Here is a 19906-nt window from a genome sequence, read left to right on the forward strand (position 1 = left end):
ATGTGGCTACCCATCCTTGGTCTCAGACGAGGCATATTGCTATTGACACAGCCCAGGTCCAGGATTGCAGCTCCTGAGTGCTAGCCAATTGTTGGCAGTAGCTTTGCCTTCTTGTCGAGCCTCCTTTGCTGAGCTTGGACCTTTCCTTCTGGTGTGCCATGTCTGGATGAGCAAAATCCCTGCTTGTATATGAAACCAATGACCAAACAAAGAGATGAGTTACCGAGATATGTAAATGTAAAGACCAGTTTGAAACACCTGAAAGATACCCGGGTAGGAGAAAAACTAGCTTCGCAGGGATGGCCAAGCCCATCAATGCCTGAACTCGTTTCCCCTCATGCTCCGTTGAATTCTTTGCGAGACCGGAGGTAAGCGGGAAGAGCAACAAATCCAATGAAGTTTCCGTCTCCCCAGGCCCTCCTTTGGATTTAACATTGCTTGTCATTTCTCGGGAGGCTCCTCCCATAACTGCTACATTGATGGCTCGTGCTCTTTGCTGCATGCTGGTGCATGTGAAGCTGATCTCCTTCACTACAATCCTCGTGTGCAAGCTGAACCGGTGGCCTTGCAATCCCAAATAACCTTTCAACCGCTTATGCTGTGCGCTAGATGTCGTCACCTCTTCACGTTCCTTGTACTGGTCAGGCAAGTGGCATTATGCCTTGCCCAGCCCCTCTCCCGTCATCTTATTTCTCACCACAGGCACCCGCATCCAGGGCATTAAAAATAATATTAAAAATATTATTTATTATAATAATTATATATTTAGTAAAATAATGTCATAGTCTAATTTTAGATATAAGAATTTAGTAATAAGTTTTTTTTATTATTCCTTAAAAGTTATTTTTAACTATATACAATATTTTAGCCCACTGGGCTTTGGATTGATGATGAATGGGTGTTCTGTTAAAGCAGGAAAGGTCACCGGTTCAAATCCCCCATGGGTGCTTAGGTAGTATTAATTAGAAAAAAAAAAGACTATATAGAATATTTTAAGAAAATAACTCTTTTTCAGTAAGTTGAGAATAATTATGGGTGTTCTATTAAAGCTGGATAGGTCACGAGTTCAAATCCCCCATGGGTGCTTAGGTAGTATTAATTAGAAAAAAAAAATCTATATGGAATATTTTAAGAAAATAACTTTTTTTCAGTAAGTTAAGAATAATTATTTTTTTACTTATTAACTAATTCACCAATAGTTAATTTTTAAACGCTGCGCTATGATGCATCTTTACTATTTATTTCTTCTAATCCATGGATTCTCACCTTGTCCTCACCATAAACCACATTAGTTGGTTAGAAACTTACACCAAATCTTAACATATGATTAATCTTAAAAACTTACTTCTATATAATGTGATTATAATTTTTTTGGTTTTTTGTTCACAAATTTTTAGATTATTTTACTAAAAATCTATGAAAAGCTAATTAAAATAAATTTCATATTTTAAATGTGAAATCTCTCACAAGTTTGAAGAGTTGAATTTATTTATATAATAAAACATACCATTTAATTAATTTAAAAAAATTATGTCATTAGAATTTAGCGAAAAAAAATATAAAAGATTAATATATTAATAATCCTATTTCTTTCATATTTTTATATATGATTAATGTTAGCTGACGTAAGCTGCGACCTCTATTGACAACGTTTAACAATGAATCCTACTTCAGTCCTAACATTTCAATCCATGTGGTTGTTGGAAATTCTACACATAACCGAGATATAAATTAATGGCGGTTAACCTATTTTCGTTGTTTTAAGAAACAATTATCTATTAATTTGGACTGAAGTCGGCAGGAAGCTCCACGCATTCAATGTTATGAATTGAAATTGGTTTTTGATAATACACCTATATCTTTTAAAGTTTAGGATTTCAAGTGGTGAAATTAATAAATGCGTATAAGAGTGTTCGAGTCCAACAAGATAAAGCTTGGATATGGTATAACTCCCAAGGGTACCATTATCAAACCTACAAAGCGTGATTAATTGTGCCTGTATGAAAAAATGAGCTCTTCTAATGTCTTTCGGAGACTTTCGCTGGCCACTGAGCACGTAATCTGAGACAATCGACATTATGAACTGTATTTTTGTAATATAATATGCATGAAAGGGCACTAAGGATCTCTCCAGAAAAATGAGATATTCGTTGGCCAAGCACCTGAATGGAAAAATGAGCTGGGAAAATGAGTCCGTTCGGTTAGGTTTTTATTTAATAGGTGAAATTGTATTTTTAAATGAAAAAATAGACTTAAGAGTGCAAATTTAATAATTTTAAATTATAATTTTTTCAAATCTTTAATTGAATAAAGAATTTATAGAAAAAATTGATTTAAAATTATGTTAAATATTCAGATATATAACATCGAATGCTTTTATATTCAATATTCTAATATTAAACATTAAACGCTTCCCGATCTCAATATACATGGTTAGGTGAAAAATTCTTTAATATATTATAATGGATGTATCAAAATGATGTGATGCATTGTAACCAGTAATGAAACATCATCATCATAAATTATGACTACATATCATGTTGTTAAAGTTATTATAAATTTATTGTGTAGGTTGACACATACACAACGTAATGTGATAGTCCAATAAAACCATACAATAATGAGTAACCTGACTCTAGCACAGAACCTTTACATTCACTTATCGATGGGGAAAACGCTGCTCACTTTCTTGGTATGTTCTCATTTTTTACCACAATCCGACAACAACGTAGAAAATCTCTCACATCTGATATAAGAGAGAGGCCTTTATGAATGAAGGAAAATACGGCCGACGACTGTGCTAGTCTTTAGGAAATTGAAACAATGGACGCTGAGAGAGCTGGTCACCAGGGCTTCAAGACGGACGGCTTCCTGTTCCATCCCGATTGCGTCTGCGAAGGGGGTTTCCTCGTCCAGGGTTCCAATCCCATTCGCTCCGCTGAATACCATCCCGGCGAAGGGTATCGAGGGGGACAACTACAAACGTTGTCCGATCTTCATCAAGAACGGGCAGCCAGTAATGGGAGCGGCAGCCCTACGTATTTTGATTGGCCAGTAGCAGCCTCTGCTTCGGAGGGGATGCCACAAAACAGTAGTAATAATCTGGGTACCTGGCCTGCAATGGAGGCTGGTCTATCCAGTGGGGCTCGGGCTGAAACTGGTTCTAATGTTCTCCTGTCGAATCTTTCAGTTCTTCAGCAGAAAGCTCAACAGTTAGAGGCATTCGTTCAGGAAGGTCGCCATGCTCAGCCAGGGTCGGCTTCAGGATTTATTTCGTCAATCTTGTATGAACTTATCGGTACCGCTGCATCTCTGTTGCTCTCGGTCCAGAACCGAGAAAGCGCGAATCTGGCACCGGCAGATGTTCCACCACGGTCAAACCCCGGCGGCTCTGTTATGATTCAAGGCGACAACCGGGCGCCGCCGCTAGGGTTAGGGTTTCGGAAACAAGCAAACCCTAATGGAGCGAGCGTTGTAGGGTTTGGTAGTGGAAGCGATTTACAGCACAATATATCTCGCTCGGACATCACAGCGAAGGGAGAGGAAGAAGAAGCTACCACTGGTAACAGGAATCCCAAAATCATAGAGATAAACGAGACTGGGTTTGGTAGTGGAAGCGATTTACAGCACAATATATCTCGCTCGGACATCACAGCGAAGGGAGAGGAAGAAGAAGCTACCACTGGTAACAGGAATCCCAAAATCATAGAGATAAACGAGACTGATATTCTGACAGAGCACGCGCATTTCTGTGAGATGTGTGGGAAGGGTTTCAGGCGTGAGGCCAATGTTCGAATGCACATGCGAGCCCACGGAGACGAATATAAGACGAACCAGGCGCTGATGTCCAAGCCTCTCGCGGCTGCTTCTTCTTGTTCGCCGGCGGCAAGCAGGTATTCGTGTCCATCCGAGAGATGCAGGAGGAACAAGAATCACCGCAATTTCAAACCCCTCAAATCGATAACTTCACTGAGGAACCATTACAAGCGTAGCCACTGCCCGAAGATGTATACATGCCAGAAATGTGACAAGCAGTTCTCTGTCGTGGGAGACCTCAAAACCCATGGCAAGCACTGCGGGCACAGTCTGTGGCGTTGCTCCTGTGGCACCACGTTCACACGGAAAGACAAGCTCTTGAGCCACGTTACATTGTTCCAAGGCCACAAGCCCCTCCTTCCTGACCACGAATTGGTCCTTCCTCCTGCGCCCAAACGACACAAAGCCGCCAGCAACGGCGGCGCAACGACGGCATGGTCTTCTGGCTATGGCAACAATGCAAATCACACCGAATTTGCAGCAGCAGATTTAGCAGGTCTTGCTAACGATAAAATTCAGGGCTATGAGGATGTGATTCAGATCGGCCATGGCCAAAACGAAGTGACTCTGGAGAGTCGATTAACGGACTCCGTCTTTTGGGTGAATTCTTAAGGGAAGTTTGTCGATTGTTGTAAATCATGTAGATTCAATTTTCTTCCGTTTTTGACTGTTTGTTTCTTATCATCTGAATGCAATTTTTTGTTTTTTTCACCGTTTCTCAGTTAAATGTGCTCAAATTTATTTGTGGGGAAGACAACTTCTCATTTCCCATTGAATGCAATCATGAGAGAACAATCTATTATCGGGAAATTAAACAATTGTGTCGTGGTCCTTTCGGTTTAACACATTAAAAACCATAATGTATTAAAAAAAGGAGCGGGTGGGGTGTGACCACACGAACCCTCAATTTTTTTTGAAATTAACCATTGCGCCAACCGAAACATATGGTAAAGTTTGTTTGAAACATTTGTATTAACTTTCATTTAGTCGGTACGCCGGGGCATGGAGAAGCCGGAGCGGGCATTGAGTTCAAGGTAATAATTTTTTAATTAATTTTTAATCACAGATGGAATTATGACTCAACAAAATTTCTAGAACGGTGAAATTTTTGGAGTGTTTAAATTGGACAAACTTTATGTTAATCTTATACTTTTCCACGACACAAATCCGACGGCATAGTGAATTTCCTGATCTGAGCAGTGGACTTGGAGGAGGGAATGTTTGAGGAATATAAGGGAATATAAAAGATTCCTTGAGCCTCAGATTCTCACTTTTTCATAATTCAGAAATTTGACAATCAATTTTTCACTATTTGACGTCATAAAGCTGATGGTGCATTCAAATTTTCTATTTGCTCATTCCATTTTTTGGCCACTTTTTTAAGTGGAGTGCAGGTGTGAGCATTCATGTGCAAGTAGTCATTTCCATGCGATTTGATGCTGTGAGATCAATAGTCTGTATAGCTTCAGCACTTTGACATCCTATTCTTCATATTGCCCCACGATGTGAGGTATATGGAGTGTGTTCATGTACTTCTTTTGCGATGCATTGTGCTACACTGATCTATGTTTGACATTTGATGAGGGATCTTGTTTTTACTTGTTTTCATGATTCATGCTTGATGTGATGCGGAATCATGTGTGTGATGTACTTGTTTTCATGATTCATCATGTTGTGTTTTGAGATCCCTTTGTTGTATTTCGATAGGATACGCATGTTGTCGTCATGCATGTTTGCATTGATATCCATTTTATGCCATGTTGGTGAGATGCCCTTTATTGTCATGCATGAGTTTGTGTCACACTCATAGGAGTTTTTTTGACTCAGATTTCCTATAGCAGAACATCTCTTGGAGCCACTCATGTGTGAGGGAATTTTGCTTGTATAATAACGACATCACCTCTTCTGTACATCATCACTATTAACATCACTTAATGCAGCAACCTACACCATCTTAACACCGATGCTCAGAGACATAGACCCTCTTGGATGAAGTCCGTTATCAACATCTTGTTATTTTATGTTGCTAATGATTGTCATGTTCCTATTCTTCACAGCATGTAGATGTATTCATTTATGTTCTTTTAAAAATGAAATTTAACACATCACGAAAGTAAGAGGTCTTGGAAGGGTCCTTTGTCACACTTGGACCTGGATTATTGAAGGGCACAATTTTGGCCGAGGCAGAAATCCATCGGAAAAGAGAGAAGTCACATAGAAGGGGAATTTTCTCCTTAGACGACTTCCAACCAATGAGTATGAATTTTCACTTGCTAAACAATGGTGGAGAAGGGAAAATCTACAAGCTCCAGCGAGGAGTACATAGGCTAGTCTAAGTGTTGTACAGAGGAGAGGGGAGGTCATTCAACATTTCTATTTGGCAAATATGGTAGCCACATCTCTAGGAGGGAGGCGGGGACATTTAGAGTTGTAGTTTGAAAGAGCTCCAAATGGGCAGGATCCTTGAGGAGACCACCTCTTGGATCAATTCCTTGCCACAGGAACCCAAGATCAGCAGTAGTGAGATGTAATTAGTGTCAGACTATGCAGTGGAGTTTTTGGAGGACAAATACAGTAGGTGGGGACAAAAGACTGATCATCACAGAGAAAGGTGGGCAACAATGTAGTTGGCACAGTGTAGGAGTTAGAAACATTGTAGAAGACTCAAAGGGTCAAAATCAGCAAGAGTCAGATTCCAACATTCATTGTATTATGTTGAACATAGTTATGTTAAACTAATTTTGGATCTTTTTTAGTTGATTCTCTCATCAACTCAGTTGCAGTAAAGATGCAGTGTTAGTTGTGGCAGTGCTAGCAGCATAACCGATATAACATTTGAGGAGGAGCTATAGTAAAGATGGAATAATGGGAGTGTCATGGGTAGGAGTATAATAGCAACAATAGTACAGTGTTGGTGGTAGCAAAAGTGCAGAAAGGGAGATGCTTCAGAAGTAGAGCATCATGCAGTTGGGCATTAATGCTAGAGCACTTTCCTCGTTAAGAGGGAGTGATAGATCTTGGTAGCATCATAAACACTCTAGCCTTAAAAATTGGTGGAGAGGTTAAGGCACATGAGTTCTAAAGAACCCAAAAATTGTTTGGTGAAATTCCACTCAGATTGTATTTTTATTAAAATAATTAATATTTTTAATGGGGTTCCTAAGTCTAAACTTAGGAAAATTATAATATTAATGGGTATTAATCAAAATATGGGTGAAAATGATGAAGAAGGTGGACCAAGACATGTTTTAATCTTAGTCATTTATTAGGGACTTAATCTCAACCATTGAAGGTCAACATGAAAAGTATAAAATGGAGGCTTCAGGTTCATTTAGAGAGAGAGAGAGAGAGAGAGAGAGAGAGAGAGAGAGAGAGAATTGATCTAGAGCTCAATTTCTGGAGCTAGGAAGCTGAGAAATTTGAACTAAGTGATCATTTTGCAATAGAGAGGAATTGAGAATATGGAAAAAGGACTTATGGAGAATAATGACACAGAGACAGAGAGAGCTTGCAAAGAGGTAGCGAAAATGCTCCGAGAGTGGAAAAAATGCATGTCATGCAGAATCGAGAACTGTCGGAACAGGTGGAACTTTTGGGAAAGCTAATGCAGAGGGAAAAAGCTGCAATTGCCAAAATAATAGTCAACATTCTTTTACTATTATTATTAGTATTACCAAGACACACCATAATGTGTGCATATATATGTATGCCAATTTTAACTTATTAGTAACATGAAATAATGTTTTAAAAATATATAATATGTAGTGGGTGGTTTAAAAGATATTTAATATAGGGAGGCTTTTAAAATAAATGTTATCTATTATTATTTTAAAAATGTTTAATAAACCCCGGATGCGGGTGCTTCAGATGACAGTTAGGGTGATGTGACAGGGGTGCAGCAATGCTGGGCGACACCTGCCAGCTTAGCACCACCTGGAAACAGAAGGGACGAGTTCATTACAGCTGAAGGGGAGATCACATGGCTATGCGCATTGGGACGATGACATGCACAACCTGGATATGGATCAGACCATCACCTCCGCATGCTTCAGGTCAAGTTGGGCTTCGGCTCCATTTAATGCAGGAGTAATGGTGGGGGATAGCCGAGGAGAGGCGGTTGAATTAAAATTTATGTATTGCAATTGTCTAGTCTGGAAGCTTCATATGCATCGACGGCCTGGCGAAGGTGGGTTATGGGTGTCTGCTGGGTTGTACTTGGCTTCTGAGTCGCGCCCTCTTCCTCCTCCCAATTTGCTCTTCTCTCCACTTTTAGAGTACCATTTCACTCTCTCTGTTCCGTATCCCATCATGGTGAGACAACGTCTGATCAGCATAAGGGGCGACTCGAGGGGTGGTAGCTCTCGACAACAGGTTAGGAGGCGAAGCACCTCGGGCTCTCCCTCTTCCTCAGCGGAAAATCCTTGCTATCCCAATACCAGAAGCGGACGGGGTCGAGCTCGCCTTCGTTCTGCTCCCTTCCCTCTGCCTCAGCATCCCTCCCCCCACACCACGTTTTTCCACTTCCGCAGCACTCTCAATCAGCCAATAATCACTGCAACCATTGCCATCTCCTTCTTTGAGGAGGCATCTCAGAACACCCAGGCGCCCTCCCCCAGGAACGATGCGCTTAAAGGGGAAACCAATCAACACAGAGCTCGGAAGAATGCTAACAAAGATAAGGAAGCTGCGCACTGTGAACTGTCCAGTCGAAAAGGGAAGGAGGTTGTGGGGGAACAACTTGAGGATTCTGAGCCTCAGCTTGCCACGCCAGCCATGGAGCAGCGCAAGGTGAATGAGGAGGACACGCCTCTAGTTGAAGGAAGAGGAGAAGGCGAGCACTCTTAGCATGACAACCACGAAGATTGGAGCTGCACGATAGTGGAGGAACCTGCCACAGAGGAGTTCATCAACCAGATTACCAATGCCAGGTGGCACTTCTTTTAACTTTTGGTTCAACTTCTTTTTTGTCCATGCAGGCATACCCAGGAGGACGAATTGTTGGTTTAAGGTTGTTTTCTTAGCACTGCCTAGAAAACTGGGGCAAATGTTCAATGATGCACTCTTTTTTGTAATATCTGCACTATCAAACTGGTTTCCCCTCTATTGGGGCAGTCTTAGAACTAGTACAACCAGTATCACTCTATAAATAGCTTTTTTCTTCTCTTAATAGATTACTCTTACTAAGAAAAAAAATTTGTTTAATAAATTAATTTAGATTTATTTTAATTCGAGATTTACTGAGCATTCAGAGTAATCAGATCTCTTGAGATGTAAACCCAAAATGGAAACGATGTTGTAAAATAAGTTACACTTAAAAAAATAAAATAATACTTAGAAACAAAAAAAAATCAAATTTTATTAAAATACGTAAGTTTAAATCTTAATTTTACATAAATTTATATAGAGATATAAAGTAACTCTAAGTAAGAAAAAATAATATACATGTTAGTATGAGGAAGACAAAAAATATTATCATTGATATTACATGATGTGTATTTCATTGTAAGTTTAGTTTAGTTTACATGTGATATTAAAAACAAAAATACAACAATAACAAAAAATATTAAAAAAATTAAATGGGCATGCTTTAATAGTTTAATGTGTAGAAAATGAATATAAATAAAATGTTTCAATGTATAATACATATATATTAGACTAGCCTAGATCTATTTTAACTTTGAATTTACCATGTAGTGAAAGGGATGCAATATCCTTTCATAGAGGTTTGCATTTCAAGAGGTTTGATCCCTCTCGATGAATATTTACCAAACACTGAGATGAATGCAATCTCCTTTCATTAAAATTTACATCTGAATATATTTAATCCCTCTCGAGCTCTTAGTAAATCTAAAATTATCATAAATCTACCTTAAAAAAAAAAACAAATAACATAAAAATATAAAAAAGGTTAACATTAAAACACATCATATTTATGCGTTATATTCCAATAAAAAAAATTGATCAATCTCTTTAAATATACACCTGGGTGTTTTTGAAATATTGTTATGCACCAATGCATTCAAATGATTTCATGTACTAGTTTAATATACATGTATTTATACATTGTTCTTATAATCGTCATACGAGCATCAATGCTTTGAAATACTACAATAACATTGTTGTTTATTTTAATGATATCATAATGCTTGTCATCACTTATCAAGACACTTCATAATGTGTACATATATATTCACACCAATGCTAACATATTAGTAACATGTAATGCGGCTTTAGAAACATATAATATTCATTCGTAACTTAAAATTATTTAATATGTATGGAGGATTTTAAAATATATGGTATAATCATTGTTTTAAAAATATTTAATAAGTTAATTTAGATTTTTTTTAATTTCGGATCTCTTAAATAAGGAAAGTGATTAAATAAAATCTTAATTTTCGGTAAATCAGCAGTTAGGATAGATCTAGGGTGATATATTATATATGTAATTGACATTGGAACATTTTATATATAATTCACTTTCTCCCACTAAGATTTTAAAGCACTCCCTCTTAATTTTTTAGTCTATGATTAAATTTGATTATTATTATTATTAATATCTTTTTAAATATTACATATAAAATTTATATTAAATAATGAAAGAATTAGAAATATTCATTTTATATTGAATTAGAAATGAATTATTATAATGGATAAGAAATAAAGTATCAATGGAATAAGAAATCTCTCAAAATATTGCTCTGTCTATATCTTTTGTGTTAAAATCTTTTACTCAACTTGTGTATTGAAATATTGTACTTATAACTCACTTTAAATTTTTCTTTTTTATTGATATTTTTAAACTCTTGTATATAATCTCCATATTAAAAATAAAATAAATTGCACATATCCATAGTAATCGAGAATGAAAATATATAAAAATCATGTTATTTAATATGGATACTAAGATATTTTATTTATAGTAAAATATTTTTTGTTATTGATTTTTTTTGTTTTAAATATTACATGTAAACTAAACTAAAAGTAAAATAAAATATAAATTGAAGTATTTTAATTATTGTCAATATTAATTTATTTTGTTATTCTATTTTAATTTGTTAATTTAAAATATTAATTTACTATCATCCTTCCCATTCAAAATTATAAAACTCCTCTCAAAAAAATTATATTTTTGAAATCCTTAATAATAATTAACTCGATCTAGTATGACTTAAAATAAAATGTAAAGTGCATGAAAAATATCATTGAACCCTCTCTAATGAGACTTCAATTTTTAAGTTCAATACAAATATCTTTAGTATATCCTGTATGGCTAAAATCACCACTATCAATTAGGGAGGTTTTAGTGGTTTTTTTTCAACATTACAAACAACGAGTAAAATGTCCATTAAAACCTTCCTTAAGTATATTTTTTTCTTATAATAAATAATTCTAAGACATGGGCTATTATTGCTAAATGTACTATTTCTTTGTTGTTCTATGAATCTTGTTAGATTTTTATATCTTACATCAAATATGTGCTAAACAACTAGTTTGTATATATTATCTTCTAACTTTGAGATTATAATATATTGGAAAACATAAATCCACATTCAATGATATGTATTTGATATAGAATTTTAAACAAGTTTAAAAGAATTGATCCTCTACATTAACCTACTTTAACATATTTGATAGCTTATTGATCACAATAGAAGAACATTATGCTTTTGACATTTTCCAATAAGCATATTTTTTGCTAACCTCTAATTACATATAATAGATGATAATTGCATGTAATGGATGTTATTAAGTGACCATGGCTATGAAAATGATTAAAAATATTAGGGATTATGCTAGATGTTCTTCTATTTTCACTTGATTATGGAGTGATCATAGAATATTTTTGTAATATATATATCTATCTATATATATATATATATATATATATATATATATATATATATATATATATCTGTGTGTGTGTGTGTGTGTGGAAAGAATGGAAAGATATTAATAAACTCTTTTCTCTAGCAAAATAATGGATGAAAATTTTTAGTGGATTTGGCATGGGTGGTTAAGAAAAGAAGTTGTTCTCCTCTTTATCAAGGTGCAAGTCTTTCTTGTAACATGCTTTATTCTTGTTCGTAAATTGGCATGGGAAAGGTATTAATGATTGCACTCTCATTTAAGTATTCAAGATTAATATGATGTAATGTCCCTGGAAAAGCTGTAGATATTTTATTACCACTATAAGAAAACAAACTGGAAAATATTGTTATTTTCTGTTTAGATTAATAATATTGTTAATTCTGAATTTAGGAAATGATTGAGTAATATCAGATTGTGTAACTTCTCATTAAGAAGTTGTAAAGAGGCAGTTGTCGATAAAAGAAAGAAACCCTAACTTCCTCCCCTAAGTGGAAACACCCCAAGGAAAAGGGGGTGGGGGTAAGAAAAACCATGCTTTTGGGGACATACTGAAAAAGGGAAAAATGATACGTATGGTGAGGATCAGATAGCATTGGCACTAAGTGCGGAAGATTTGTTGAAGATAGTAGTCTTGTAAACAGGCTTTGGGGGAGATTTGGTCACGAAGACGAATCTTAAGGTTAGGAGGAAGACAAGAAGAGAATAAAAGGTGACAGTTCTCTAAGACTCGATTACACAGGAATTGGGCTCCCCCTCTATTAAATTAACTGGTATAGCTTTGTTAGTAGGTTCCAAGTAGTTGTTTATTCTTGCTAAGGATACCTATACAGAAAGGCATTATCATTGAAAACTGATAAAATTATCTGTACAACATAAAATAACCTTATTCTTGAAAACCAAACCAAGGTATAGGAGAAACTAACCAGCCTGAACGGGCTAGTTGTGCCCAGAAGACACCAGTTGAAATATCAGTGTCTATGTAGGAAATTAAACATTGATAACAGAGTGAGTGTGGTGGTAAGTTCCATGCTGATAGAAAACCCTAAGAAATTACTAAGCATAATGGTTACACATATAAACATAACTTAAGAGTTCCATGGGATATAGAGCAAGTATAAATTTATTTAAGAGTATTCTGTGTGTAAGTGAAGTCATGAGCAATTTGAAGGAAACCTGAATAATCTGAGTGACTAAGAAGTTTCCCTTTTAAATAGTTAAGATTAACCTATGCAATTGAGTGTTGTTAACTTAGGGACCGATGCTAATACGAGGCCCTGTATGCACCGTGAACCAGTCACATAAAATTGGAGGGACTTATCTATGTAGCAAGTGCTGCTAGCAGATAGGAGCACAAATAAATGTGTGAAACAATCGGCATGATCGAACCAGTGAAATAAAAGAAATACAAGGTAACAAATTTCTCTGTACCATAATGGGGCTTATCTCTATAACCGTAAAGGAAGCAGTATTGCAAACAGAGGCCACCAAACGTTTTATAGAGCCACAGGGAAAATAACCCCTTAAATAGAAAAGTAAAACCCTAGTTAAAAACTGAAACAGATGACGCATTGTGCTCATGCCTACATTCTGGGGGTTCTAGAAACATGGCCATAGCAGGAAAGACTTGTTGGTTTAATCATTTCTATTAAATGATAATAGGACTACTCATTCCAAATAAAAAAAAATTAAGATCAGAATAGCCACAGCGAAATTGTTATGCATATATTAAATAAACGTTAAACTCAAATTGAACAATCTTTTCCAAGAAGAATGGTATAAACATTTGGAAAGAACTATTGAAACCATATAGTAATAATCTCTACACAGAGAAAGAAATTTTCCATGAATGTTGTTCAGACAAAGGAAATAATTGTACCATAAGCATAAATGAAGAAGACAAATAGATATATATACCATGAGGAAAAACAAATGTGTAGTCATATTACAACATTGAAAGCCGCAGCATTTCAGGCACAATAACAACTCAAGAGACTCCTACTCTTACAAAAGAGCGGGCCAAAAATCTAAGTTATTAACCATGGTTTGTCTGAACAATAACAATTACAACTTCATCACAAAACCAAAAGAAACCCTCCACTGGGCAATGAGAAAACTGGTGAGAAGCCCAACAAGGGGAATCCGAAACAGTTCCAAGTCTGAGGCCGAAAATCCTTCTTGGCATGATAAAGACAAGAGAAAAAATATAGCTTAAATGCGAGAGCCCTTTATATCATGGACTAGACTGTTAGAGTTACCAAAGACATACTCGAGGAATATTTGTGCGCCATGCCAGGTAAGGAGATTGTTTCACCTTCATATATGCTAGTATTCTATTGATTCACCATTTCACAACCTGCAAAAAGGATTTCAAGGGTTATGCAGAAAATTCCACACAGACAACAATTTTTTAAAGAAAAAAAATAAAACAATGCGTGAAAGTTTACAGGGTAACCATATTTCACCTGGTAACGGGTATTTTTTCACAAACCCAATTTATGGGGAACACCTCCTCTGCCTCTGCAACATGTAGTAAGTACCATGCTCCCAGACTTCAGAACGAAGAAACCTCAAGGAGAGTAGGGAAGCCAAACGAAGCGCCAAGGCAAAAGGTAAGAAATGAATCACATAACCTTGCAAGAAAGACTGAAAAGCCACTTGAATCACCACCAACCACGGAATGGCAGACCCTTGACTACCACCATCGATGTGACAGAGAATCTTGAGGAATCCTAACACATCTGCAATGTCATTTAAGCCGACATCGCAGAGGGATTAATTACCAGAGGACCGGTTTGGGGGTAAGCTTGAGGTGCGAGCTGAGCTGTCTCATTTTGGTAAGAGCGAAAATTAATTAAGACTATACAGGATTGTCCGAGTTCTTAAATGTAAAACGAAATAGTACAACTGTAATATAGATCCATATTTTATAATAGATTATCATGTGATAATTGGTATCCGGGTAAAGTTATAAATTATATTTTTATGGTGATTCGGATAATGGCATGTTTAATCTTAAATTTTATTTTTTTATTTTTCCTTTTTAATGTTTTAAAAGTGGAGGTATGACATGTGGCATTAGAGCCAAGGTTACAAAACTGTGACCTTTGGCAAATGAACCGTAAATTAGTTACTGTTTTCTTCTGGAATTCTAACTGTGGATGATTTATTAATTTGCTAAGTACATAGGAACATGACAACAACAGTCTATAGGAGGAACATACGGGGTGCCACACAAAACTATGGCTAGCCTCGGCCCTACAACGTTTCCAGAAAATAACCCTGAAATATGGGTGCAGTTGGGAGAGGAAGCACGCAACACAAACCTTGCCATACTGGAAACACTTCAGGAATTAAAGAGTGAGATGGCCCGCCTATGGGAGGACAATGCAAGGCTAACCCTAGAGCAGGAAAAAATTATGAAAAGCCTATCTGACAAGTAGAATCAGCGCCAGACCATTCCCAGCCCTGAGCAGGAATGAATGTTTGAAGAACAAGATTATCATGCAGAGCATGAAGGAACAGGTAGTGGGGAAGAGAATCGAGAGGAGAAGTCAGATAATGCCTCTCGGCACCTAACATCAAAAAGACAGTGGATAGAATTGCAAGGGGAGTTCCGGAAGATAAAACCGCCACACTTCGATGGAGAGTTGGAAGAAGCCGCAGAAGCCTGGCTAATTAACATGAACAAATATTTCCAATTATATGAGTATGATCATAATCTAAAATCCTGGTTAGCTATCTTCCAGCTTCAAGGGAAGGCCACTTTGTGGTGGGAGGAAGTCAAGATTGTACGAGGGGTGAGTGAGCAAAGTATCACTTGGGAGAAGTTCCAGAAGTATTTCAAGGAGAGATACCTAATAGAATGATTTTACGATGAGAAAGTGAAGGAATTTCATGACTTGCAGCTTCGACAACAAACCATGGATGAGTTTATCACCCGATTTACCTCCCTGCTATGATATGTACCTTACATACGTGAGGAAAAGGCTAAGGTACAACAGTTCATTAGCAGTTTACCCGTGACGATGAGGGAAAGAATTGAGTTCGATAACCCAAAAACAATGGACGAGGTTATACGAAAAGCTAGGATATGGTACCAGCAAAGCAAGAAGAAGGGAGAAATTGTGGGCATGAAGTGGGCAGATAAGAAAGGTAGTAAGTTTACACCAGGAAATAAAGGAAATCTAGCCAGTGCTAGCAAAGGGTTCTCTAAGGGGCAAAACAACAGAAATCTGCCTAAAAACCAGTTCATAATTAAGCCACCATCTGAATCGAGAATCAGTGAGAAGGCTGGTAGAATCGATAACGAGGGAACATCGAGGCCCCCAATATAATGCTAGGGGTGTGGGGGACCCCATTACGTCAAAACTATCCACATCGAAAAGGCATTGATCAGGTGTCGCAAATCCATGAAGCATCAATTGTATGTGATTTAGCTTGGATCATTCCGAAAATTAATGCTGCTCTCGAAGACCATCAGGCAAATTACCAACCGACTATGGTGGAATTCGAAGGTAAGATTTTTAATCATACCATTTCTATTTTAATTGATCCTAGAGTTACATTAAGTTATGTTAGTTCTGAGGTTGTGGAACAGTGTAAATTACAATCTGTCAAGTTTAAAAACCCCTGGCTAGTACAGCTTGCAACCGGGGCAAAGAGACGAGTGTTGGTCAAGGTTAATAACTGCCCTCTGGAAATAGCAGGTCAGCCTTTAATAGCAAATCCAAACATACTACCCCTTGTATCATATGACGTGTTGATAGGCATGGATTGGCTGGAAAACTGTTGGTCCATTGTAAACTATAAGACAAAAACTATCTACTACAAGAATTGTCGGTTTTAACCCCGTACAGAATTACCTGCATATGAATTCTAAAACACGGAAAATAAATAATGCGAGAGTAGAACACATAAAAAATATATAAATAGAGATTTCCCCTGGATCCCAAAACTGGGACTACCAGCTTGATTTTTCATTATGTTCCTTTCAATGTTATAATACATATTTATACAAAACCATAGGTGGGTCCACCCAACCTAACATAGGGTCCAAAAACAAAATTTTCTTGGGTGCTGCGCCAGACCCCATAAAGTGGGGTTATCAGTGCCCCTCAAACCCCCTGTTAACTATGTGGAAAGAATATAACACAACCCAACATTCTCCCACTTTTTTTTTTCTTTCCACAGGGGGCCACAAGAGAGCTTAGTCATTTTTCAAGCCCTGAAATGCCCATTGTCTCTCTACACCAAGAGAACTTCTCAAAGCTCACAGATTTTGTCAATGCATCTGTAGTATTCTTCAAAGTGTATACCTTTACCAGCAACACCTTTTTGTCTTCTATCATATCCCTCACAAAGTGATACTGTACATCAATGTGCTTTGTCTTTGAATGATATGCAGAGTTCTTTGCCAAGAAAATTGCACTTTAGCTGTCACAATCTATCCTTATAGCTTCCTGTACTAACCCCATACTTGAACAAAATATTTGCAACCAAACTGCTTCCTTGCTTGCATGAGTGGTTGCCATGTATTCTGCCTCTGTAGTTGACAGTGCCACTACAGATTGTTTCTTACTCATCCAACTGACTACACCTCCAAATAGGTTAAACACATATCCACTTGTAGATCTTCTCTGATCTAGATCTCTAGCCCAGTCTGCATCAAAAAAGCCATGAATATCCAACACTCTGTCCAATCCTGGTCTTCCTTGGTAGCACAAACCATAATCACTAGTGCCATGCAAATACCTAAAAACCCGCTTCACTACTGTCCAGTGCTCCTTCCCTGGTTTTGACATAAACCTACTCAATACTCCCACTACATGTGCAATGTCTAGTCTAGTATAGACCATTGCATACATTAGGCTATCGAATGCACTTGAATGTGGAACATAGGACATGTCCTCTTCCTCTTCTTGTGTCTTGGGACACTGTTCAGTGATAACCTCACACCTATAGTAATAGGAACCTTCACCAGTTTACTATCCTGCATATTAAACCTCTGCAATATTATCTCGACATACTTCCTCTGGTTTAACCATAGCTTCCTCTTTTCCCGATCTCTTTTAATTTCCATGCCCAAAATATAGTTTGCAGCACCAATATCTTTCATGTCGAATTTGGAGGAAAATTGGGTCTTCAAACCCTGGATAACTTCTTTGTCATTTCCAACCAAAAACATATCATCCACAAACAAGACCAGATAAATAACATGGTTACCAATTAATTTAAAATACACATGGTGATCTGCTTTGCTTCTGGTGAAGCCAAGTCCCTGTATAAATGTATCAAATTTCTGATACCACATCCTTGGTGATTGTTTTAACCCATATAGAGACTTCTTTAACTTATATACCAGTTCTTTCTTACCCTTCACTGCAAAGCCTTCGGTTTGCTTCATGTAGATCTCCTCTTCCAGATCCCCGCGAAGAAATGTTGTCTTCACATCCATTTGTTCTACCTCAAAATCAAAAGCAGTAGCAACAGATAGAAGTAATCTAATAGAAGTTACCTTGGCAACAGGAGAAAAAATATCACCAAAATCAATTCCCGGCACCTGGGAATAACCTTTTGCTACCAACCGAGCTTTGTATTTCTCCACTTTCCCTTCTACATTTGTCCTCTTTTTAAACACCCATTTGCTGCCAATGGGCTTCCTTCCAGCCAGCAACTCCACCAAATCCAAATCCTCATTTTTGTGCAAAGATGTCATTTCATCAACCATGGCCTCTTTCTAGAGTTTTCCATCCTCTGAATCCACTACTTCCTTCATAGTTCTTGGATCATCATCAGTAATAGACAAAGAAAAATTTGAACAGAAAGCAGATGGACTATACGTTTTTGGCTGCCTTCTTTCTCGAACCGATCTTCTCATAGCGAGAGTTTGTGGCTCTTCATCTTCTGATTCCTACTCTACTGTAGAGTATGATTCTTCCTCCTTTACCTCAAACTCTATCTTCAGAGGTTCCTTTGGTTGGACTTCATGTTTAATAACATCTTTCACCTCTCTGAACTCCACATCTTGGTTGTACATAAACTTCCTTGTTACTGGGTTCCAAAGATTATAACCCTCTAAACCATCCTTATACCCAATAAAGATGCACTTTTCAGATTTACTATTCAACTTTGTTCTTTTCTCCTTTGGAACATGTACATATGCATCACATCCAAATATCCTCAGATGTGAAAGAGAGGGTTTCTTACGAGTCCATAACTCTTGTGGAGTCTTATCCTCCAACTTTGATGAAGGTGAGTTGACCAGGTAACATGTAGTATCCACTACCTCTGCCCAGAATTCCTGTCTTAACCCGGCACCACTGAGCATGCTTCTTGCCCTTTCCATCAACGTATTGTTCATTCTTTCTACAACTCCATTTTATTGAGGTGTATATGGAGTAGTCTTCTACCGTGCTATACCACACTTCTTACAGAATTCTTCAAATTCCTTACTGCAAAACTCTCCACCATTATCTGTCCTCAACACCTTTATCTTCTTCTCTGTTTGGTTTTCCACTAGAGCCTTAAATTCCTTAAACCTATCAAAGACTTCAGATTTCTTCTTAAGGAAATATATCCATGTATTCCTTGAGAAGTGATCTATAAATGATACATAGTACACAAACTTACCCATCGATGGAACCTTCACAGGTCCAAACACATCACTATGCACAAGCTCTAATATATGTTTCACCCTCTTACCACCAGAGGGAAAACTCACCTGATTCTGCTTCCCGTATAAACAATTTTCACAGAAATCAAAATCCAAAGAGCTATTACTCATACCTTCTACCATACCTTTACCATGAAGTACTCGAAGGCCCTTCTCTCCAATATATCTAAGCCTTTGATGCCACAACATGGTCTTTTCTCCAGAGACCACTAGATTTTTTGCTCCACTTTCAGGAACCATGGAACTGTTTCCCCCATCAACAATAGTGCCACCTTGTATCTTGTACAAAGTTCCAATCCGAACTCCCCACATCAATACCAATGCTCCTGGAACCATCTTGCAGGTATCCTTCTCGAACACTGTTTTTACACCTGCATCATCCAGCTTACTAACAGAAATCAGATTTCTGGCTAATGCAAGAATATGTAGAACACCCAGAAGTGTTCTAACCCTTCCACCTTGCAGCTTCAGCTTTACTTTTCCACGACCAATGATTCTAGCCTTCCTATCATCCCCCAAGAAGACATCACCACCATCATATTTCTC

General features: G+C 37.3%; 1 protein-coding gene across 1 annotated transcript; it reads left to right on the plus strand.

Annotated features, from left to right (window-relative positions):
- The first annotated feature begins 2820 nt into the window (after positions 1–2820).
- Positions 2821–4441, plus strand: LOC149255181 (zinc finger protein STOP1 homolog). The gene has a single exon (XM_089457178.1). It carries the CDS (start codon positions 2824–2826, stop codon positions 4426–4428), a length of 1605 nt encoding a protein of 534 aa, XP_089313304.1. The 5' UTR covers positions 2821–2823; the 3' UTR covers positions 4429–4441.
- Positions 4442–19906: the final 15465 nt, after the last annotated feature.

This window comes from Pinus tabuliformis, chromosome 7, assembly GCF_031772625.1.
Source record: "Pinus tabuliformis cultivar Carrire ecotype Pingquan chromosome 7, CPIR1, whole genome shotgun sequence".
Lineage (NCBI taxonomy): Eukaryota > Viridiplantae > Streptophyta > Pinopsida > Pinales > Pinaceae > Pinus > Pinus tabuliformis.